This window comes from Diabrotica undecimpunctata, chromosome 5, assembly GCF_040954645.1.
Source record: "Diabrotica undecimpunctata isolate CICGRU chromosome 5, icDiaUnde3, whole genome shotgun sequence".
In the NCBI taxonomy this organism is placed as follows: Eukaryota; Metazoa; Arthropoda; class Insecta; order Coleoptera; family Chrysomelidae; genus Diabrotica; species Diabrotica undecimpunctata.
Window position 1 is genome coordinate 53,343,372 of NC_092807.1, and position 25,454 is coordinate 53,368,825.

Genomic DNA, 25,454 nt, shown 5'->3' on the forward strand with positions numbered 1-25,454 from the left:
ATATTATGCTTTGATAACAAACACTCTATTAAGTGTAAAGAGTACTTATTTGACAAATAAATACCAATTGGTGCATTGTCTGATATTTTTAACAGAAAATGTGATCAACCTTACTGTCATTTTGTATATGCTACAATAGATGAAGCAATATGTTTTATTTAAGCACCATAAATATGTAAACAGGTAGATGTTGAATTATACTCAGAAAAGTATATTAAGTATTCTGAATGCAGCGCACATAATGGTAACAAGATTTTGTGACACCATATCAGCCACAAATCAGGCAGTGTAACATTTGACAATGGATTAATCAGCATTGGCTTAATTTTTGATATGTTATATAGCAATTAATTTACTAGCAGTGACTCCATTGTCAAGTATTTTTGCTGCTCATCTACACTGACCGGAAAAAAGTGGCCAACCCATAAATTTCCGAAAATAAAAATCCATTGGAAGTTTTATGCACTGTGTTTCATATTGTATTATACAACATCTTTCATTTTTAAAACAAAAAATGTCCATTACTGCTTAATTCCTTAGCATAATTTATTTAATTAGAAGGCTACAAAAAAAAAATAGTGTAATATCGAAACGAATTACAAACAATAAAAATTACGAGTGAACTTGAACAAAATTGTCCAATATCGGGTATTATGCCGTACATAAATAACCGTTTGCATACAGTGTGGAAGGGAAAGGAACAAATTTTAAAAACTTTAACGAAATACGTTCGTATTGTTCACGAAGCCTGTTTTGAAGTTCTGCAAAACTTTCTGGCTAGCCTGGTTGACCATTAGCCCCACGGTGAAGTTCATCCCAAAGATGTTCGATGATATTCAGATTAGAGCTGCAGGCTGGTCATTTTAGAGTATTAATTCCTACTTCCCCCAAGTAATTTGTCAGGATTCTTGCTGTATGCGACCGTGCATAATTATACATAAAGACAAAATTATCCCCAATAAATGGACCAAACAGAACTACTGCTTATAAAACATCCATTATATAACGGTGAGCATTCAGGAAGCCATTGATGAAAATAAGTTCAGTTTGAGCTTTAAATAAGATTCCAGTCCAAACCATGACACCACCGTCAAACTTTCTTCTCTGGGACATACAAGCTTGAGCATACCTTTCATTTCTCCATCTCCAAACCCTCTCTTGGCCATCGCGACTTTAAACAGAACCGTCATTCATCAGTAAAGAGAATTCAGCTCCAATACTGTAAGTTTTTTTTTAAATTAATGTCTGTTTTGTCTCTCTGATTGTGTTCTGTTTGTCCCTAAGTGTCTTTGATTGTCTTTATTTGTTTTATTATAATATATTTGACATAACAATTTTCTGCCAAAACAGAGACCAAATTAATCTACCGCAATTTGATAATTACAATTTAGAGTTATTGCCCACCGACTTTCATTTATTATCATATAGCTATCCTTTTAATAAACAATTTAATAAATTAACACACATTTCTAAAAAATATATCTATTGAATAAATGTAAATGACTTTAAATAATATAAAACATCACTTTTTTTTTAACAAACAAGTACACAATACCTACATCCTATTTCACTTATTAATATCTCTCCCCTCAAGAACTTCCCATCTAATTGTCAGACAGTTGCAATAGAACCGATGATTGCTCATCACCAGCAATCCAGGATAGTTTGAACTATGTTATATAAATTACTAATTAATAATTGTTGTACCGGCATGTAAGTAGTATTTTTAGTTATTTACTATTTTATTTCAATTCGTTAGATTATCTTATGTCATTTTATTGGTTTTACTTTGTCTGCTTTAACTAATTTTTATTCATATTAATAATCATAGACATATAATATTGGCATAATTACTGTAATTGTTCTCTTTATAAGACAACACCCTAATGTGGGTTTTTTTTGTAATTTCGAAACGAACGCGAAACCGGTCGTTGGTGGTATAATTAAATTGATTGTGAGTAAGTCTTATTTTATTTCTTCTTACCTATTTAATTAAATGTTTTCAACTTAGAAGATAAACAGTAACTACAGAAAACAACAACATAAACGTGAAAACTGTGAAAAATAAGCATACATGATCGCAATAAATATTTAAATTAATACGTAATACGAAACAGTGCACAAAACTTCCAATGAATTTTTATTTTCGGAAAATTATAAGGTCTTCTTCTTCTTCCTTCTTGTATGTAGGCTTTAAAGCATGTTTCTTCTTTAATATTAGCCTCCTAAATTGTCTAAATTATTGCATCATATTATTTTTCTTGGTCTGCCAATACTTCTTCGTCCATTTGGTGACTTATCTCGTGCTATTCGTATTATCCTATCCTCTACCATTCTACTAATGTGTTCGTTCCACTCGAGTTTCCGTTTTGTCACCCATCCATTTATGTTTTCTATATTACATGCTCTTCGTATCTTTTTGCTTCTCTCCCTATCCAACAGACTTTTTCCTAATATTCGTCGGAGTATTTTCGTCTCTGTTGTTTCTAATAGTCGTCTCGTTTTAGATGTGTCTGGTCTTGTCTTCGAAGTGTATGTTAATATAGGTCTAACTGCTGCTTTATAGATTCTTGTTTTTGTGTCTTTTCTTAGGTGTTTGTTCTTCCAGATTGTGTCATTAAGAGAACCCGCCGCTTTACTTGCTTTTAAGCTTTGTTGTCGTACTTCTTCTTCAACATCTCCGTAATTAGTTATATTTATTCCCAGATATCTAAACCTTGCTTTCTGCTTTATTATTTTCTCATCATTTTCGATTTTACATCGTAGTGGGTATTTAGATGTTGTCATACATTTAATTTTTTCTGCTGATATCATATTGCATTTCTTGGCCGTTGTATTGAAGATGTGTGTTAATCTTTGGAGCTCGTCTTCCGTTTCGGCGATTAATGCGGCGTAGTCTGCATAATATAATATTTGAATTTCTTTGTTCCTTATTCTGTAACCATGACCTTTACGTACTGCTTGTATTATTTTGTTCATTATTATATTAAAGAGAAGTGGGCTTAACGAGTCACCCTGTCTGACTCTGCTTTGTACTGGCATGCACTGTGTTGCCATTTATCTTTGCCTGTATTCGATTATGGAAGTAGATATTTTCGATAGTTTGTATAATATTGATTGTTATGTTTCGTTTATACAGTAGGTGTAAGACGTCTTGGACTTGGATGCGATCGAAAGCCTTTGTCGGGTCTATAAAGCATAGATCTGCTGGTTTATTGTACTCGATGGCCTTTTCTGTGATTTGTCTTAGTACAAAGACGGCGTCTACGCAGGATCTTTCGGATCTGAATCCTTATTGTTCGTCTGATAAAGTTGTTAGTTTATTGATTTTGTTGTTTAGGATGTTTGTCGTGAGGTTAAGTGCGGTATTCAGTAGATTTACACCTTTATAATTGTTGGGTCTTCTTTATCTCCTTTCTTGAACATTGGTATCATTATGCTGTTTCTTCATGCGTCTGGTATCTTGGAGTGCAATATTAGTTTTTGTATAAGTTTTGTCATCTCTAGGGTTATACTTTCTCCTCTGTGTTTTAGAAGCACGTTGGTTATTCCATCTCGTTCTGGTGACTATATATTTTTGAGTGAATTTATGGCTATTTATACTTCCTGAAAACTGATTTATATTTCGTGTCGTTATTCAGGTAAGTTATTGTGTTTTGTTGATTATTATAAATTTATAGGGTGGCCACTTTATTTGCTTTACAGTGTATGTATGTATATCCATGGAAGTATAGATCCTTCTTCTACTGACAAAAGTAAGCCAGATATTGTAACCATTTACAGTACCTAAATTTCATAAAAATTTAAGTTTTACCTATATTTTCACGAAAAACATAAAACACTGGCCAATGCTTGTATTTATTTTGAGTATTTTTGATTTAGATTTATGTAACATATAATAGCTTAATCTAAGATTTTATAAATATTATTGACTTATTGGTATTGTCTTTCTTACCTGAAATATCGGTTTATTATCAGTATTCCAACAGTCTTCAATGATAGTTGGCCTTTTTCATGAATGTTATACATTTGAATCGTCAGCAGCCACGACGATATAAGGAAAAAGTAAAGAACAATGAGCACTGGCAAACAACCTAATATACTATCCACAATAATGTGGTATACCTAAAATATAAGCTTATATTCATATGTAGTATACTTTTTTTAAAAATGTAAATTATTTTTATACATTGTAATAAAATTAAATAGTTTTAATAAAAAGTGAAAATAAGAAAAGGTCAAAACTAAAATTCTACAGATACAAAAGCCTTAATTTTCGATATTTTTCGAACCCTCACGACCGCATTTCACTACCTCGGCTATATAGTTAAACAGTCTACAAAGCACACGTCCCGAAAATACCACTTAACTGTCGCGACCGACAACGCTGACCCGACGATTGGTGTGTGTTTGTGTGTGTGTGTGTGCGTGTGTAGTTTCGTTGACCGACAAAAATAATTGAACACGACAGTCCAGCCGACCGATTTAGTTTTACAATCGCGACAGCTAACTTCCCCATAGCCAACCGATCGAGTCGGGACATGACAAATATTTTTGTAGACCAGCAAGCCTTTTTTTTTCGTCTTTTATAAGGGGAATGGGTCCAAATGTTCGAAATATACCTTGGTCCTAGAAGGTGGGCAAAACCGCCTTCCAGCCTCAGTTATGCCGGATTCCTCCAGTGTGGTTACGATGATATCTGAGTGTCTGATTGGGACGCAACATCGGCACGGTATTCACCCGATCTGTCATTTACGAACAATTCTCATGCATTCTAGCCCTTTCTTACTACGAATGAATTCTTTTGTCCTTCTGTTCCTTCCTGTTCATATTCAATCTCACCCCTTCTTATTCTGTCTTATCTTCTTGCTTACTCCTGAGTACCCTGCCTCCCTTCGGGTCGTCTTTCTTGTTGTTCCTTTTTCTCCAACGTTCTTCTCACATAAATATCTCCGTACATATATTTGAACTACTATTCACCGATATGAGCACCTAATAATCTCCACCAGTTCCGTAACTGATTGCACCCTGCTTCCTAGCTCTCCTGCTGGGCTCCTCTTATTTATCCATCTATCGCATACCAATAGAGTGTGTGAGATAGTATCCAGTATTTCACAGTACAGGAATTTGTCATTTTCTGCCTTTGCAAATCTGTAAAGGTATACACTGAAGCAACCATGTCCTGTGAGCATCTACGTCAGGAAGTATTTCAAACTCCGGTGCCCGCACTCCATCCATCTTCTCAGATTAGGAAACAGTGACTTCGTCCACTACGCCACCCTTCTCATCTCGTCCCATTCCTCTTGCCACACCATTATGGACCTTTCCCTTTCTTCTTTTTTTAAACGTTTTATTGCTATGTCTTTATTTCTTTTCTCTTTCTCTTTTCTTTACTAGCACGTGAATCGGAATACACCCAGTGATAACTCCCAGTGCCTTGGCGAAGACTGTTCTGTATGCACATGCCACACTCAATAGCCGCTTCCTATCTGCTTGGGTGAGCTGCTTTCTTTACGCCTTTGTTAAAACTGCAGTACTCCAGACAGGCGCAGCGTAGATGATTGCAGGATCGATTGCACAACAAAATGAAGTCCCCCCTACTCTCAGTTTTGGGCCCTTCGATGTTGGGCATGATCCCCTCATCCAGCTAACAAACTCACACATACACTAATTGTTAGGTTTTCTTGTCGGGACGTGTGTAAGCCGTTTTAATGTGTACTTATACACTTATAAGTTGGGTAGTAGTAGAGTAAGATGCATATCAAAGATGAAAGCACAGACCTAAACAACAACAAATGCTTGGTAATATCTTCACATGTAAAAATCCTATGTCACTATGTTCGTTTACGGTAATCTCCGAAACCATTAACCGATGGCAATAAAATTTTGTGAAAGGTTGTTTCACAAAATTTGTTTGGTTCAACTTACAAGATAGGCTATTTTTTATATCAATGAAGGAACCTTATTTTTTCAATTTTCAAATCATACATCCATTATTATTGGTCCGATTGGAGCGTGTGATGGGATATATCAGATGTAACTATGGATGAAAATAGATTTAGTATTAGACTATAGATTAACAAAATTAATAACAAATAGATTTAGTATCAATTTTGATTTATTAACTTAAAGAAGGCTCCTGGCTGAGTACAAAATTAACAACAGATCTAATTCTAATATGCGACAATGCAAATAAAAGAAGAGGACTTACCGAACATATTAAGATAGAAAAACAAACAAGGCAACAAACAAACAACAGGCAATGAAGTATGTGGGTAATAAAATTTTTTAAATATATGACAAAGTACACATAATGTCCAAAAGTTTGGAATATTTGAATATTTCATCTTTTCATTGATTTTTATATATCAATTCATCTGAATAGTTAAACATCATTTTGTTTTAATTCTTAACAATACTAAACAAATCTCAAAACCAGATAAACGATATGCAAAAAAATGATTTACTTTCTTGGAGTGAAAAACTTACAATGTACAACCTACATTTAAAAATAAATTAGTATAGAAAAAAATAATTTTTAGTAAAACTAATAATGACAATGAGTATTTCCTCCATTGGCCCGTATGCATGCCTGTCGGCGATTTGGCATGCTGCCAATTAACTGGTCGAGCTGAGTTTGCGGAATTCTCTCCCATTCTTCACGAGCAGCATCTTTTAGTTCTCGAAGTGTAATAGGGGGATTGTTTTGCTTCCTGATGCGTGTTTTGAGAGTGTTCCAAGCATGTTCAATAACGTTCATGTCGGGACAATTTGAGGGCCACTGTAATGTAGATATTCCTTCTTCCAGAAAATTTTGTACTGCTGCTGTTCGATGAGGCGGTGCGCTGTCATGCATAAACACAAATTTACCACCTACTGCCCCTCGGAATAGACGTACAACAGGATTTAAAACTTTCTCGATATACACAGCACCAGTGACTTTTCTCTCCAGAACCGGCAATGGCGTCCGTGTACCACTGATAATACCAACCCAAAACATAATACTGCCACCTTCAAATGGGACACACGCGGTTGGGCTGTTTCTAGTCGGGCTTGTCGTCCTGGGGCCCTCCAAACCAGTGTTCTTCGCGAATTAGATACCAAGCCAATTTTTGACTCATCAGAGCACATCACGTTATTCCAGTTAGGACCATGATGCAACCTTACTATTGTATCCTTACTATTTTCAGTTGGTAGGTTAGTTTAGGAACACGTAGCGGTCTGCTACGATACAAATTTACCGCATTTAGTATGCGTGTTATTGTTTGCCGTGAAATATTCAGTCCTAGAAGCCTAGAAATTTCTCTGGATATACCACTTGTAGATTCCAGACGATTTCTACGAGCTATTAATGTTATTTGCCGGTCTTGTGCCACTATTGTAGATCGATTTCTACTACTTCTGGGACGATCATTTGTATCTTGGGTTTTTGTTTTTAATTTTTGATACAGCACTCTGAGTAGCATCAACAATATTCGTGATATAACTTTGACTAAAGCCCTGTTGTAACACAGCAATTACTCTAGTCAAAATAAGATATCACATTTCTAGGAATTTTTACGGCTCAATTCAAATTTAAACAAAGACTGAAATAATGTGTAAATACGCTAATCAGTTGAATGTGACCAAAATCATATAAAAACGATTCAAATTTTTTATCATTTTCATTTAAAAACGCTCTGGAATGAAGATCAACAATAGTTTTAAAACCACCATAGGCGTAGATATACTATTTGTACGTATTCCAAACTTTTGGGTGTGTGTACTTGATGTATGACCTGTAAATGTTTCGGGGAATAGTCGAATTTGTCGGGGAATAACAAAGTAATAAAATATGTATTACCTGAGAGATCCTAATAAATCAGATATAATTTAAATTTGTAGAAAATTGTACATAAAAGTTATTAGTTTAACTGATAAATGTTTTATTAAGCGATATTACTTTATTAACCCTACGTTAGGCGCGTGGTATTTTGTAGCGGCCTTGGGCGCGTGGTCTACATATTTAGACCATTTTCTTTTATTATTAATTGACATCTGATGTGATAAATTTTTAAAAGGATATTTAAAATAGATTTTTTTATACATATATTTTAACATAAAATTCATTTTAATTAATATACATATATCTGTGTGTAGTTATTTAAAAAAAAAACGGAAAGCATGTTTTTCTACCTTTATTATTCTGGGATAAGTTTTGAACAACAACATAAAATTCTTAGTGCGCTAAAATTAAACCAAATGTAATTTTCCCATACTAATACATACTAAGCTTACCTAATATTACAAAATTGACAAAAAAAAAATCATTTGAAAGTGAGCACAAAATAAGTATATATTTAGTCGGTCAAACAGCTAGTGCACATATCTGCCATGTGTTGTTTGCATGCGTAATGGTTGCATTTTACACAAGCTTTTCTTGTAGATTTGTTGCAGGCTCGAGGACAAATATGACAATGTCCTACGTAATTTTCTGGTTTTACCGGTGGAGCAGGCGGGCTTCAATTCCAATCGCCTCTATCTGAGGCTTGATCAATTCCCAAGCAAATTGCTCAATAAACTCACTTCTCTTGACTTTGGTTTCAAAGGGATGATTTCCTTTATAATATACGCAAAGAGCGTTTATACCCGATATATTCAAAAGGTCGAAAAATATTACCATTGGCCAACGACACGTGTTTCTTGCGACATTGTAGTTTACACATAACTGATCGACACAATCTACACCAATTTTAGTTTTGTTATATCGGGTGACGATATCAGGTTTTTTGGAATCCCTTGTTTTTGGATCAATGGCATTATCGTGGTGCATTGAAGATATATATATACAATAGCACTAAAGGCCTTAGAGGCCCATGGCTTAAAAAGTTTGTTCTTTCTTCATTTTCGCTTTTCTTTATGTACTGAGATCTTCTCTGGCTCGATATGTGATTTTTCTCCATTCCTTCTTGTTATTCATTTTTCTTTTCTGGCCTTGTAGTCCAATTTCTTCCATATCTTTTTCTACCTCCTGATTCCATCTATTTTTTGGTCTTCCTTTTCTCTTTTTTAAAGTTATAGTGTAGTTCATTACCCTTTTTGAAGTCCTCGTGTTCGGCATCCTTTCTAGGTGACCTCGCCATCTTAGTCTCTGTGCCTTTATGACTCCTATTATGTTAGGTTGATTATATAATTTCTTTAACTCATCATTTGATCTTCTTATCCATAAACCGTCCCTTATTATTCCTCCATATATCTTCCTCAGGATTTTCCTTTCCCATATCTCCAGTAAATTCTGTTCATTTTTTGTCATTGTCCATGTCTCACTGCAGTACGTTACTATTGGTTGTATAGTTGTTTTGTATAACTGTATTTTTGCCTTTCTTGATAAAAACTTGCTTTTCAACATTCCACTAAGAGCATGTACACTTCTATTGCCTGCCATTATTCTAGCTTGTATTTCTTCTTTAATGTTAGGTTTGCGTGATATTATTGTACCTAGGTATGTAAATCTTTCTACCATTTCGAATTCGTATGATAATCTTTCTTCTACTTCTACTTTAAACTTTTGTCCATCCCTGAACTGATCATCTGTCCACTGCATACATTTTGTTTTAGTTTCATTTATGTAAAGTCCCATTTTCTTTGCTGCTTTTACTATTCTCTGTACTATCTCCTGTAGCTCTTTTTTTCCTCTTGCCAGCAACACTATATCATCCGCAAATGCCAAAACTTGGTGTCTTTTATGATATAGGAGTCCTTCTCTATTGATTTTCGCTTCTCGCATTATTCTTTCTAGGCATAAATTGAAGAGTAATGATGACAAAGGATCCTTAATCCTTCGTTTACTATAAATTTGTCCGATACATGATTGTTTACTTTGACTCTGTTTTCTGTATTCTCTAAAGTAAGATGTATCATGTTACGCAACTTTCTGCTAACTCCCAGTTCCTCAAGGGTCTCTTTTAATTCCTTCCTTTTTATTCTATCGTATGCTTGCTGGAAGTCGATGAATAGCGCTATCGTTGGTAAGTTGTGTTCATAGCTTTCTGCTTGTAATTCTCTGATTATGAATACTTGGTCCGTTGTGCTTCTCCCTCGTCTAAATCCGCACTGGTATTCGCCTATTATATTTTCAACTTCTTTTTCTAGCTTATCTTTTATGGATTTTGATAGGATTTTATATACGGTATTTAGTAACGCTACTCCTCTGTAATTACTGCATTCTGTTTTGTCTCCTTTTTTGTGTAATGGGCAAATAATGGCTTCCTTCCAATCTTCGGGTATTCGTTCTTTTATCCATATCTCCTTTATGATCTTGTATATCCAATTATTTAGCAGTTTTCCACCATATTTCATCATCTCTGCTGTTATGTTATCGCTTCCAGGGGATTTGTTGTTTTTCAGATTTTTTGTGATTTCCTCGATTTGTTCTTTGCTGGGTGAATTATCTTCTATGTCTTCTAAGTGTTCGATTCTTGCTTCTGTTTCCACGCATTCTCTTTGGTTTGACTTATTATTGCCATTTAGTAATTCATCAAAATACTCTTTCCATCTTTCGGCAATTTCTGTTTCCCCGCTTATATTATCTCCTGCTTTGTTTTTGACGAATATGGGTTTTTGTTGGAAACCTTTTTTTTCATTTCTAGCACCTTGATATAGGTTTTTTATTTTTTTATTTCTGTAATTCTCTTCTATTTCTTTTAGCTTATTTTCTATGTGTTTTCTCTTCTTTTCTCTCAGCACTCTCTTTACTTTTTGTCTTTGCTCCCTATATCTATTCTTTGTCTCTGTTGTTTCTTTCGTGATCATTTCAATCCTTAATGATTTTCTTATTTCTATTTCTTTTTGGCACTCTATGTCGAACCAGTCTTTCCTCTTTTTATTCTCTTGTTTGTTACATTCTTTTGCTGCTTTGTTCATTATTTGCTTTATGTTTTCCCATTTGTTCTCAGTTTGCTCTTCTATTTGTATCTTTTTTAGTTCTCTTTCCATTGTTTCCTCGTATATTTCTTGCTCTTTCTTTGTTGCTAATCGAATTGGGTTATGTATACATTTCTTTTTTTTCATTTTGTTTTTGTTTTCTGGTATCAGTTGCTTAATTTTGATGCCCACCATGTAATGATCTGAGTCGGCGTCTGGTCCTCTGTATGTTCTTATCTTCTTTATACATTGCTGTTCTTCTTTTTCGATTAGCACGTGGTCTATTTGGTTTTTAGTCTTTCTATCTGGCGATATCCAAGTTTCCTTGTGTATTTCTTTTCGTTCGAAATATGTGCTCATTATGATCATATTTTTTTCTCTTGCGAAATCTATCAGGAATTGTCCGTTCTCATTAGTTTCATTGTGTTTACTATATTTTCCTATTGTCGGTCTAAATACTTCTTCCTTCCCTATTTTGGCATTTGCGTCGCCTAGAATAATTTTCATATCGTATCTGGGTATATTTTCGATTGTTCTGTTTAATTCATTGTAGAAACATTCTTTGACATCATTGTCTTTTTCTTCTGAAGGCGCGTGAATATTTATGAGGGTGATTTTTTGGTATTTTCCCTTAAACCTGATACTACATATGCGGTCTGACACTGGTTTAAACTCCACTAGTGCTTCTTTTAGCTCTTTTCTTATCATAAAACCTGTGCCTAACGTTCGATTCTTTCCACCGCTGTTAAAAAACATTGTATCTTCTATTTCTAATATATCATTTCCCAGTTGTTTCGTCTCCTGTAAAGCTACTATGTCAAAATGGAACTTTTCGATTTCTCTCGCTAAGTGTTTAAGTTTGCCTTCTCCATATGTGCCTCTTACATTCCATGTTCCCAAAAGTAAGTGTTCTTTTCGTAATGTTTTCTTGTGTTTTGGTCCCGTTATCATTTTTTTCCTCTTTTTTCCTTTTTTCGTATTATCGCTAACCTTGTTCTGTGCTTGTTTCGTCAACTTTATTCCAGTAGTACATTTAGTTGCTAGTTTTTTGATGTTTTTTTACATATTGCGCCTTCTTTGTCATTCCACTTCCATTCGCTGTTATTTACCCATATTTTTTTTACTCCAATCTTGACTTCATTTCCTTTATTTCTTTCTTCTTGAGCAATGTTTCTAATTGTTTTCTGTATTTCTCGTTCTTTTGTGGTTGCATCTTCGTTGATATATATTTTGTACTCTTTAATTTCTTTTAACTTGTGCTTTTTTTCCATTATTTTTCTTTTTTCTTCCTGGTTTTCCAATTCAATTAGGCATGTTTTTTCGCCTAACTTGTGAGCATTCCTTATTTTAACCTCTACTCCTATATGTTGTTTGATGAAATTATTGATTGTTCCTTTTAACCCTGCTTGCTCATATGTGTCTATCTTTAGGCCGTACATAACTATGTTATTTATTCGTCGGTGTTTTTCCATAACTTCCATGTTTTTTGTTATTTCTCTGAGTTCTTCCTTGATCTCTATATTTTCTTGTTTTAGTTCTGAATTTTCTTTTCTCAGCTCTCTGTTTTCCATTATGAGCTTTTCTATCGTTTCCTTGCATTCTTGTTGATTTCTTTTTATTTCCTTAATATCATCGGTGAGGTGGCTCACCATTATTAGTAATTGATCAATTTTTGTTGCCTCATTTTTTTTCTCTGGAGTTTTTGTTGGTGTTCTCGAAAACTTCTTGCTCTTTCTGAAAATGTTATCTTCTTCCTCGCTGTCTTTATATCTGTCCTTCCTTTTTGCCCCTCCTTCTGAAAGTGTATCATCACTGTCTAAATTTTTCATATATTTTTCCATTTTCCGGCGCCAAACACTGTCTTCCACCTCAACAGTTCAGAGAAGACAGCGTTTACCGTATTTATTTTATGTTTATTAACCGTTGTTATTTTTCTGTGTCTACCCCGAAAGTCTACTCACAACGGCAACGTCGCAATTTCAAAGGTCAGAGTTTCGTTTCTATGTTTTGATGTTAATTAGGCTTATCAATTACAGCGATCTTACTTTTTATAGGGCCTTGGTGTTTTCGGATGTAATTTCACCGATTTTAAAGTTTTTTTCTTAGCACTCTCCTTCACTTAATGTCTTATATTGTTCACTGGATATTTTCAATAATTTATTTCCCGTTACAACTCTCAGAAATTGAGTTTATTGCAGACGACAAATAAAATATTTGTTTACGTTTTGGTTACCGTGTTGCCAATCGCATTGAAGATATGTACATGCAAAATAACAGACTTGTTTCTTTTGGGACAATAAGACACCAACGTCATATCCTCCTGATAACCAAAGATAGAGGTTTTCTCTTCTCTTTTTTTTTTATTAGGCAAGAACTCAGCGGGGATCTCGCGGAAATAAGTTAATTTTTTTTTTTTTTTTTTTTTTCGATGTAGCAATTTTCTGGTCAATGGAATACTGGTGAACCAATTATCGCCTGTAATATTACGATGAGTTCCCTCTATTGGCTGCACCAATCGTAGTACAATATCTTCAGCAGTATTGCTAACCTTATACGGGCCATCAGGTTGAGTTCCGACATATGTTTCGAGATTGAAAGTGTAAAAGGTTTTTGTATCAACCAGCGCAAACATCTTTATCCCATACTTCGCTGGTTTATTGGGTATATATTGCTTGAATGAGCAACGTCCTCTAAGAGCCAATAATTGCTCGTCAACAGTCAGATACGCACTAGGGATGAAATTATTTTGAAAATTAGCCAAGAAAATTTCGGAAACATTTCTAATGGGTGCTAATTTGTCTAATTGCCTTTTTTCTGTTCGTGTATTGATATCATCAAATCTTAAACAACGGAGTAGAAATCTAAACCGTTTTTCGCTCATAGCGAGGTAACATGATTCGACTCCATTGCCTTTGAAATTATCCCATACTTTGCGAGCGTTTTTTCTTGAACTTCTCAGTGTTCCTATTAAAAACAAAATTCCTATCAAAGCTCTTATCTCCGTTTCATCAGTTAATCTAGCATCCCGTTCCCTACAAAATCGCTCTTTTATGTTCTGAATATATATATTCGTTGAACAAACTATTATTCGAATGATTGCGTCAGACAAAAAAAGTTTAAGACAGTCAATTGTAAGCATTGCATTAAGGGCATCACGTTTTGGTCCGGGTAAGTATGTTAGAAGAATATGAGAACGCGTTCGCACTTGTACATTACCACAATCCTTTCTCCACTTTGTCGTCATATCCTTACCTTTGTAAAACTTGCCATCACCAATTTGTTTATCGTCGCTTTGTGATTCATCTTCATCTGATGTGAGTTCTAGTTCTGAGTCAGTCTCATGATCACTTCTTTCCACTATATTTTCATTTTCTTCTTCTTCATCTTGCTCATTTTCATCTACTGGGCTCTCGTCTCCACTTGATTCCTCTTCAAACCATCTTAACCATACAGCTGGGTCTGTACTACTCTGTGTACGCCTTTTCTTAGAGTCAGACATATTACTCTGAAACAAAGAAGAAAAATATTATAAAATTATGTATCAAAATAATGCATACATTTGTGCAAAAACACAAAATTGAATATTTGACAAATATGAATACATTTCTGAGAAGTACAATTCAAGAAAAAACAACACTTACCTAATTTATGACAAGTTTATTATATAAAAACACTACGTAGGTATAAAAACCGTTTTACTCGAAAAATAATTTCACACTGTTAGGCGCGTGGTCTACAATCGTAGACCAATCGTGTTTACACGTGTTTAAAAATTAGTTCAGACATACTAAACTTATAGATTACGGTGTTATTAATAGCTACTGAACGGCACAGCCTCATAGTATATCCCAACTCAAGACAATCGTCGTTCAAACAGATGTGGTCTACAGTCGTAGACCACGCGCCTAACGTAGGGTTAAACGTATTCCTATAAATATTAAGGAGTAACTGGAAACGTTTCGGGAACTCAAATTCTTATTTCCTTACCAGGATATTCCTATAACCGGTATTCTAGTAAACAGGTTCGACTGTATATTACTTACATGTTCATATATTTCAGGTTCCGATATAAAACTTGTGTTATTTGCTACTCCAACATGAATTAAAATTATAATTAACATTCCGAATACGCGACCACCATTCATGTTTATTAAGTTTTTAAAATCTGTAGTATTAGGTATTGTGGATCTTAATTTCCAGGTGTGGAACAACGACAATCTTGAAATTGCATATTTGATACCTGCAATAATAAAAATACTTATTTTTATTTATTATGATTTTAACAGTATTTAAACCTTATATCTGTGATTGCTACAAGAAGTGCCTAAGTCAGTTTTTCGCACTTTTGACATTTTTGGGCTAAGTGTCTTAAAAAACCACAACGGTTTCAGTGCAAGACATACCTAAGTCTATCTAACCTTAAATCACATTTTCATAAAATCAAGAAACACCTATCTCTCAAAGTCTCGTTTAAAATTAGTACTAGAAATACCTATGTAGACATAGGTTTTCTGGTTAAACTGAAAATTTGTACAAGAAATGTATAAGTCGACTTGGCATTATTGAGATTTAAATTTTTAATGTCAGAACTGCCTATGTCGTCACCTAACAGTCACTTCTTGTTTAAATGTATGACCGACAACATCGCAACGTTTTAAGGGTTACTTTATATTTGAGATTTGTGTAGTCTCTATGTCAAATTTAAAGATAATAAAGTGCTCGATGTGATTTTAGTTTTTCCATTCATTTAAAGTTATTTTTGTGACTAAATTAAGTTCGGTATAAAACATTGAAATAGACAAGAAATGTATAACATGTATTAAAGGGGAAAAACTTTAGAGCAAATGTGTATAAAGAATTCTGATAATGTTAAGTTGATATCATCTACTTACCATTCATCTACCTCAACTGGATTACATTCACCATCATTAGATACTAAAACAGACGAAGATTATGAGGACGCTGACTTGCACAATAATTTTTATTTGTCTGATAGTTCATATGTTTATGAACCATCCCATGAGTCGTCATTTGGTGATGAGTTAGTTGAGAATCCTTCCAATTCTCGCATAAAAAAGGCAAAGGAAGAAATGCATTGACAAAAGAACAGAAAACAAGAAAGAGAAAAAGAAATCCAATTGGTTGGCAGCGTAATAAGTGCCGGGATGCAAGAAACAAGGAAAACCCCTATTTTTCAACGTCAAATAAGTTTGTTCCTGGAAAATTTTTAAAACCTGCTTGCTCATGTAAACCGAAACTTTATGCACTGGACGTAAATTCTCAAAATGTTTATTGCTCAGAATTTCAATAAAGTTGAATGACTTTGACACAATCGACAGCTAAGCAAAAGACAGTTTACAATTTTTTAGTTTCTAAATAATGAGGGACAAAAAGTTTGCCGTTCTATGTATTTAAATACTCTCGACCAACCAAAGCTTTTCCCTAAACCAGAAAAAATAAAAGTATTATCTAAGAAGAAAAGAGACTATACAAGTGGTATCTGCCCTGAAGACCAAAGAGGAAGGAATGGATGCCAACAAAAAGTCATTGACGAAGCAGTTACGGCAATAGAAGACCATTTTTCTTCTTATGTTAGCCATTATTGAGCCAAAAGTAAATAAAGTAAGCCAAAGATCATTGTAGTTCCCATAATGTAACACCTGAACAAGTCATTTTATAGAAAAATATTTGCCAAAAAATTTAACCTGTCATTTCACCCTCATTCTAATAATATTTGTGCAAAGTGCGATCGGTATAATTCATTAATTGATACAACTTCTGATTTGCAAGAACAAGCAGTTCAAAAAGAAAATTATAGTCAGCATCTTGCCATGGCAGATCAAGCATACAAGGAGAAAAAAAAATGATAAATTCTGAAGCTGTAATTCTGAAAGTGTTGCATTTTTGTCATTTGATTTAGAAAAATGCTTAGCTAGACCCATGCTTTAAAACAATATTTCATTTTATAAAAGATCATTATGGACTTTAAACCTCACTATCTACAGTTGCATAGATAAAAATAAACATGCCGTTTGTTACGTTTGGAACGAATCAATAGGCACTAGAGGAGCACAAGAAATAGCATCCTGTTTGAGACAATATATATTTTTCTCACTGGAAAATATTAACGAAATTAACATGTACAGTGACTGCTGTTCAGGACAAACAAGAAATATTTATGTTGCTGTTATATTGTCTCTTTTGATAGAAAATTTTAACAGAAATGGAACAGATCTTGTGATCAATCATAAATTTCTTGAACCGAGGCATACTAATCTAGAAGCGGATACGATCCATGCAGCTATTAAAAAATTCAAGAAATATACAACTGTCAAAATAGAAGTCCAGTCTCGTCTAGTCTAAGAACAGAGACTGGGCGAACTTAATTAGAATGGTTGCGAGACATCCTTCTATTGAAAATATAGAAATGAAACAAAGAGATTTCCTGAATTTCTCACAAATTTTAAAAAGTCACTACGTACAATGAAAATATTTCCTGGCTTCACATAAGATGGTTACAGTATCGCACAGATGCACTTTCAAAAGTTTCTTATAAAACTTCTTTTGATTCAGATTATTTTAAGGCAATGGATTTATCAAGCTACACATTCACCTCAACTGTCTGGGCTTGCATCAAGCAGTAGTCTATGCGAAATTACGCTAACCCCACTAACCAATCAGAGAATTCCACTATCAGATAAAAAAATTAAAGACCTCAAGGACTTAATGCCTTACATTTCTGTATCAAGCAGGTACTTTTATTAATGTATTTTTGCTAGACCAGCACCAGCCCAAGCTGTAGATGATGAATATTTACCTGACGAGCGCATATATGAAGATGATATATGTAAACACCAGGAATGTATTTGCCCCTCTTTATTTTTAAGTAGAATATGTATCACAGATAATTTGTATTAAATTGCCTATGTCAACACACAATTAATAATTTACCTAAAATTTTTATTTCAAGAAATGACTATGACATTCAAAAATATAAAAAAAAGAAGAATTTTTGTTAAATTTTTAGCTGCAACTTATAAACTAATTTATTATCTCAACAAAATCACATGGTCGGTGTCAAAGATATATTAAGTAAATTATTTGTACAACAACACAATTTTAAGGGAGACAAATTTGGCCTTATTGAAAAACATCAAATTTTGACTTATGCACTTCTTGTACCAAGCCACACATATATAAAAAAAGAAATCAAAAAACCTTAATGCCCTAAGCTGAAAATGCATGCTAAGAGAGAGGCAAAGTAGATTAAATATCCTATATAAGGATAGGAAATAAGTTGTTCAAATTTGAAATAAGTAAACATCTCTGTAAAATTTTAAAGTTTTATTTAAATTTTCAAGTCATACTAAGATAATTTTTCGTAGTCGAAAATGAAAAATTTTATCAAGTATTTTTTTATTACAAAAACTAGAGAACTATTACACGACTGGATAAAAAAATACGTATAGTAAAACGGTTTTCATAGCGTAATATACCTTCTCGTTCATAATCGTCACTCCTTTCTATCTTGGTACTCTTCTTTCCTAAGATTTGTTTCAGACATTGCCTTCGTGGTGCCCTTCATCCATGTTGTAGCTACTCTTCCTCGTTTCCGTTTCTCTGTCCAGTGCGATATTCTTTGGGGATTCTGCTTTCTTTCATTCGCCTGATATATCGGAACTATAATACAAGTTTTTCTATGAATTCTATTATATTCCTCCGTATTCCGACTTGTCTCCTAATAGCCCAGTCGTCAGAAATTTGATCTTTAAAAACGACATGAACTAGTTGAATTTGGCTAGGAATGTCAATTTTAAACCCCCAAAAATACTAAAAACAAGTTTTTCACTCTTACCCCCGGACTACTTCCTAAAACCCCCACGTGGGGAGTGGGATGCTTAAAACCATCGATTTACCAAGAATTTGTACGCCGTAGACAAAAAAATTCAAACAAGAAATGTAGCTAAGATAATTTTAAACGAAAATGTTAATTAGCACTTTTTCTGTAGAATTAATTAAATTAATTCTGTTAATTAAATAAACATTGTGCGATTTTTGCCATGTTTTATTTCTCAATTTAATTTTAGAGGTAGCGTTTCTCCTGAGTTTTAGTTTTCTCTAGGACTTCCCATAACTTCACTTAATAAATTAATTTGATTTATTAATATTAAGGCTAAATGTATTCTAATCTATTAATCCCAGAACTGATTTGTAAAATTACTATAAAGAGAACCAGCAACTCCCATTTGTTAGACTGTTAATTCAATTCTTAAACTTGGTATGATCACGCATTATAAGAACTCAACAAGTATACTCACCTTTTTCCTTCTCATAGCTTTTTTCCTTATATGTGGCAAGTATTAACAAAATATTGTACAAAACCACCACAATCCTAAAAATATACATAAATGCAGGTACAGAAAAAAAAAATGATTTAACATTTTACAAAATAGTAATTTACGTAACAAGTTCCAAAAGTGATATTTTACGAGACGAGTAGGAAGTTTCCAGGGCGAACCGTAGGAGAGTCCTGGAATCCTTCGAGTCTCGTAAAATTACTTTTGGATCATGTTACGTACAATATTTTTTCTGCAGCCGTTTTGTATGTTAAAAAGAATATATGGATAAACTTTACTTATCAACTTTTATTAAACACTTTAAAGTTACTCTCGTAAATTCAACATTAGAAAAATCTACTTATGAATATTAATAACACAATTATAACAATTATTTACATTGATATCGTTAGGAATATAAACAAAAGTGGCAATATTGAAATTAGTGTTAGACGTGTCAGTACTTTTACTATTTTTTAAAATATTAACTTGGTTGCGACCATCCTTTTAAAGCCATGGTGTCTTTTCAAGTTGGTTATAGTACCACCATATAGCAGAAAAACTGAAATACAACTTAGAGAAATGGAACCTAGAAGCAAGCAAATACAACCTAAACGTAAACAAAGAGAAGACTCAAATAATGAAAATATCAAGGAAACAAGGGACGGAAGATCAAATAGAAGTAATGATAGACCAACAAAAAATAATACAGACAAATTCATACAAATACTTAGGAACAGTAATCAACAACAAAGGAGACATCGAGGATGACCTTAACAACAGAATGGAAAACACAGGAAAACTATTCCAAGCACTAAATAGAGGATTCCTTAATAACAAAGAAATATCAACAAAGACCAAGATGACAATATACAAAACAATATATAGACCTACAGTGACATATGGAGCAGAAAATTGGATATTAAACAAAAGACATCAGAGCAGAATTCAGGCAGCAGAGATGAAATACCTCAGAAGAACGATAGGAGTAAAACGAACTGATAGAATCAGAAATGAAGAAATAAGAGAAAGACTCAAAATCAAACCGATACTCGAGACAATCAAAGAGAAAAAATTGGCATGGTTCGGACATCTAACCCGGATGGACAATAATAGACAAGTTAAAAGAGTGTGGGACGCCAAACCAATAGGGAAGAACAGAAGAGGAAGACCCATTAAAGAATGGAACAGTGACATCTCGCAGATACTACAGAGTAAGGGTAAGACTTGGCAGGAAGCAACACAGATGGCATCCAATAGGAAGGAATGGAGACAGTTCGTTAAGAGCTAGGACACCTCAGAAGACCGTCAAATAGTGTAATGTAATGAATTGTATTTTAAACGGCCCAACACCGAAAGGTACAAATGGGTCTACTGATTAAGTAAGTATAGTACCACCACTATCAGCCAGTAAAGTGGCTGAGCTCCTTCGTAGACAGTGCCCGGTGTATTCTTTGGGATGCGGTAATTTAAGAAATTCAGCAATAGTGAAGGCGATTTTTCCAAAAGTGTGAATACCAATAGGTTGTATAGTAAACCTTCCATTTTTATAATATACAAATAATCTACGATGCGGTGTTTTTGCTTGACGTAACGACAAATATTTTGTATATAAAGAAATGTTATTTTCTCTAATAACCACAAAGGCTCTTTCCATGTTCGTTTTAGAATTAGAAATTTTAATCACTAACATGGTTATCCTATCTTCTCTATATCATCTAAACTCATTTTGCAAAGTTCCTCACGACGACAAGCGCCTGCCAAACCAATTATTAATGCAACCTAAAATTTACAAAAAAAAATAATAATAAAAAATGAGAAATTAGATTTAATTATATAATCTCTGTCATTCAGTAGATCTTTTCTTCAGCTTTTGATAAAAATTTATCGATTTCTTCTTTATTCAATACTTTCGAATTTTTTGGTCTTGTAGCCGATAGATTTTCTTTTAAGGAAAGCAATAACTTTGGGATAGCGGCTTATATCTATATTTAATTTTTAATGTTAAGTATGGACTTAAGCATCGAGTAATTGCTCCAAAGGCTTGATGGCTTCACGATATTAGATTTTTCCTTTAAATATGGAAGAATGACTTCTTCATTTATAGTATGTACATTTTTATCATTGCTTAGTTTTTGAAATAAATCGTAGACCAATTCATACCTCTTTCTTGACTTTACCGGCAATAATTCATAAATAGAGGCTTTAGCAGTTTCCCTTATCTCATCTGGAAAAATTTCGGCTTCACTTTCACTGTTGATTTTCATTCTTTCATCTCTTTCATTTTAATTGAAAAACAAAAAACTGAGCGAAAACACACGAATCTTAGGTAAATGACAAGCGTTGTCATAATAAAATACAAAGTTAATGTTATTGTCAAAGCCGTTACCTAGCTACCCAAAATCGTCCCGAAAGTAAAAAAATTAGTCCCGAAAGTAGCTACTTTCGGTACGAGTTGTGTAAAATGGAACTTTTGATTTATTAAATCATATCATACCGAAAGTTTTATTTTTGGGGACGGCTACAGAAAAATATTTTTTACAAGATCAAGTATATGCTTAATGTAATACATATAACTATAGAAAAGGTCACACTGAGAGTGCAGTACGGGTAAGATACGGCAATGCTTTTCTTATGGAGAATAAACGCGCCGTGTTGTCGGTTTTCTCCAGCTGTTGATTGCTCATTGTCTCACAGGACCGGCTTGGATAAAATGTATCTGCCGGCAGTACGAGTAAAATATTTTATATCATGTATACGTATACAGTAGAATAAAAAGGTATTGATGAGTTATTGACAACGAAAACTATGAATTTTGCATATAAAACGTCAACATGAGACATACAATTGAATCATATTCATAAGAGTAACATTTGAACACCTCTTTACAAGAACAACATACAATAACTGTAGTTTTAATGTTTTACATAAAATAGAAAAAACCTACATAATTTTTAGGAAAGAATTTGGAAACTTGGAAATGATAATATTTATAGATATTATATATAATATTCAAATTTCCAATTCTTTCATAGAAATTAGATTTTTTCTATTGTATGTAAAATATTAAAAATACAGTTATGTTGTTTCTATAAATAGGTCTTCATTTCTTTTGTAAAACTTCTGCTACAAATTACCATCATTAACATAATCACCTAAATATGGCCATAAACTTGTTTGTCATAATTAGTATTTGATAAACTCCAAGCTTTCCCTATTTCACCCCCTACCCATCCTTAGGGTGAAAGTGCTTTTAGAAAACGAAACTACACTTCAAAATTTAGTCCGAGTTTCAACAGAGAGCATGGAGTCCCATAAGTTTAAATCCGGTGAATTATTTAACGGTTGCGCTAAACTCGTAGTGTTAAATGTGTTGTGTTTTTTACAAAATACGGAACAACTTAATGTAAGTGCTGCTGTAAGACGTACTTCGTTGATAACTGGTGTTAGCGAAAGAAGCATTTACAATTTCAAAAAAGAAAAAGAACAGAGTGGAACGTTGAAATCGACAAAAAAAACGTAAAAAACGAGTGTGTCAATCAAATTCTAGAATATTCACATATGACGAGGGTGTAAGAAGTATTCTACGGAGAATTGTTCATTGTGAATTTTTCATGAAAAATTTGCCGCCATTCTTAAAGCATATACATAACTTCATACAAGGTAATGAGAATATACAGCCGTTGTCTCTTTCTACTTTATACAAACTTCTGAAAGATATTGGATTTGTTTATAAGAAACGTGACCGAAGAAGCATCATGGTGGAGCGAGAGGATATCATTCATTGGCGCCATAATTACTTGAGAACTATACGACGTGTGCGAAAAGACCATTGCAATATCATATATTTGGACGAATCGTGGGTTAATGTTGGCCAATCTATAAATTACGAATGGTGCGATACTACGATACAAAACAGTCGTGATGCTTTTCTCAAAGGTTTAAGTACTGGCTTAAAAGCACCTACTAAATGAGGTCCACGATATGTTTTATTGCATGCAGGTTTTTCAGGAGGTTTCCTTCCTAGCACACAGCGTGTTTTTCTGGCAAAGAAAAATGATGGCGACTATCACGATGAAATGGATGCCGTATATTTTGAGTCGTGGTTTAAGGAGACATTAATATCAAATTTACCAAATAATGGTCGCAGGAATGTCATTGTAATGGACAATGCATCGTACCACTCCCGTAAAGAGAGATTCCCTAACAATTCCTGGAATAAAGCTGCAATCAAGGAATGGCTAGTGGAAAAAGACATTTTTTTCGAGGAGTGTTATTTGAAATCCGAGCTATTAGAAGCAGCGCGTGCTTTTAAAGATCAATACGATAAGTATCATCTTGATGAGTATGCTTCACAACATAATGTTTATATTTTAAGGCTTCCTCCATATCACTGCGAATTGAATCCTATAGAAATGGTGTGGAACCAAGTTAAGCGAAATGTAATTTAAAATATATTTGTTAGTTTAAATATATAAATATAATATAATATTAAATAATTTACACTATAAACCTTATACCTGCTCATCTGGTCAAGTGTGGGCAAAGAAAACCATTATGCCATATGGAATAACACAAGGTTTCGCTGAAAACTACCAGGTTGCTATGTCAAGGAACTAGGTAAACTTATGTTGTGTGTAAAAAATGCGAGACTGCATTATGTTTTAACAAGGACAAAAACTGCACTTCAGATTTCCACAAAAAAAAAATTCATACTAGGTGTTAAAATTTCGCAGTGATTCAAGTGCGCAACTTCTTTTTTTAATAACATCACCGGGATTAAAAAATGTGCAAAGCTTTTTCGATATTCCCGTTCCTGATAATTTTTCACATATTTACAAAAGAAAAAGTTTTTCTTGGATATTGGGCTGGGTGCACGGAAATCGAGTTACCGGAGGTTCCACCCGGTATATTTATAGCTATCAAGAAATGTAATTTAAAATACATTTGTTAGTTTAATAAAGTATACAGTTTTATAATAAAATTCTCGCTAAAAACTTAAGGTCTTTTTATTCAAATTCATGCCTCTTATTTGGCTACTTGAAGGCAATTATTTTATCAATATATTATTTTATAATAAATAACAGAGCCCGGCGTAGAGATCTGGGTACGGTTCTGTGACTACCACTTGGACCTGTTTGTATCGCCAAGCACAAGGCGTGAAATCCGGCAATTGTGCATTCCTATATTAGCCGTACTGCACTCTCGGTGTGACATTTTCTATAGTATTAAAAAACCCCCACAGACATCATTGTGTCGATAGACAAATAGCTGGTAAATTGTAACACGATGCGTTATTTGCTGGTAGAACAATGTTTTTAAATCTTAAAATACGCATTTAGAAAATTTATAAAATGTCATGGAGCTTTTGTAAAAATTATTTAATAAAATTACACTGAATTAAAGAAATTACCGCACCATCTACAAAAACAAAAAAAGCGATTCATTGGTGTTAAAAAACAAAGTTGCTATAAATTTGTTAATGTCGATAGAAGGTTAGTGTCATTTTTAAGCCGTGTTAACTATCGCTATTTGTTGCTAACATTTTGCTATTATTTTATTCCAAATGAAAAATTTGACTAATAAAGAGTGTGCTCAGATAGTTGTTTTGCACCAAAAAAGTTGGAGTTACAGACGTTTAGGTGAATGGTGAATTTACGATCATCATCCAGCCTTAAAAGTTTACTGCTGAACATAGGCCTCTTCCTCGTGTTTCCGACCCTGTCTATTTACCGAGTTTTTATTTTTTCTTCTCAAATCATCAGCTAATCGTGTAGCTGTTCGAACAACGCTTTTAGTCGATTTTGAAACTAGTGAGAGCACAGGAGGGAAAAGGAGCTGTTTACTGTATCTCTGTTTCTTGTTTATAGATTCCGACGTTTCTTTTTTTAGTTTGTATATACTTTTTGCGTATGTGAGAAAAATACAACGAACGTTTTATTAAAGTGACGATTCTCCTAAGACGAACACAAATAACAATTCTGGGGTTATATGCCGTAAATGATGACTACTCAGTGCAACAGTGCAAGAAAAGGAAGCTTTTGAAGAAGACTTTAGAAAAATCCTGAACGAAATTCCTAACAGCCATGAGATTATATGCGGAGGAGACCTTAATGCCAGAGTAGGAAAAAAGTACAAAGTAAAGTGGTAGGCATGCATGGAGAAAAAAGTGTTAACAACAACGGAGAAAGACTCATAAACATATGCCAACAATAT

General features: G+C 33.7%; 1 protein-coding gene across 3 annotated transcripts in view; it reads right to left on the reverse strand.

Annotated features, from left to right (window-relative positions):
- The window catches only part of LOC140440628 (nose resistant to fluoxetine protein 6-like), a 131,310-nt gene that overhangs the window by 62,374 nt on the left and 43,482 nt on the right, over window positions 1-25,454 (reverse strand). For all 3 annotated transcript variants that reach the window (XM_072530994.1, XM_072530993.1, XM_072530995.1), the window contains 3 exons: window positions 19,221-19,294; window positions 14,946-15,142; window positions 3,956-4,125 (listed from right to left, as the gene is read on the reverse strand). In XM_072530994.1, the coding sequence (XP_072387095.1) occupies window positions 3,956-4,125; window positions 14,946-15,142; window positions 19,221-19,294 (441 nt within the window). The remainder of the gene's footprint in view (window positions 1-3,955; window positions 4,126-14,945; window positions 15,143-19,220; window positions 19,295-25,454) is intronic.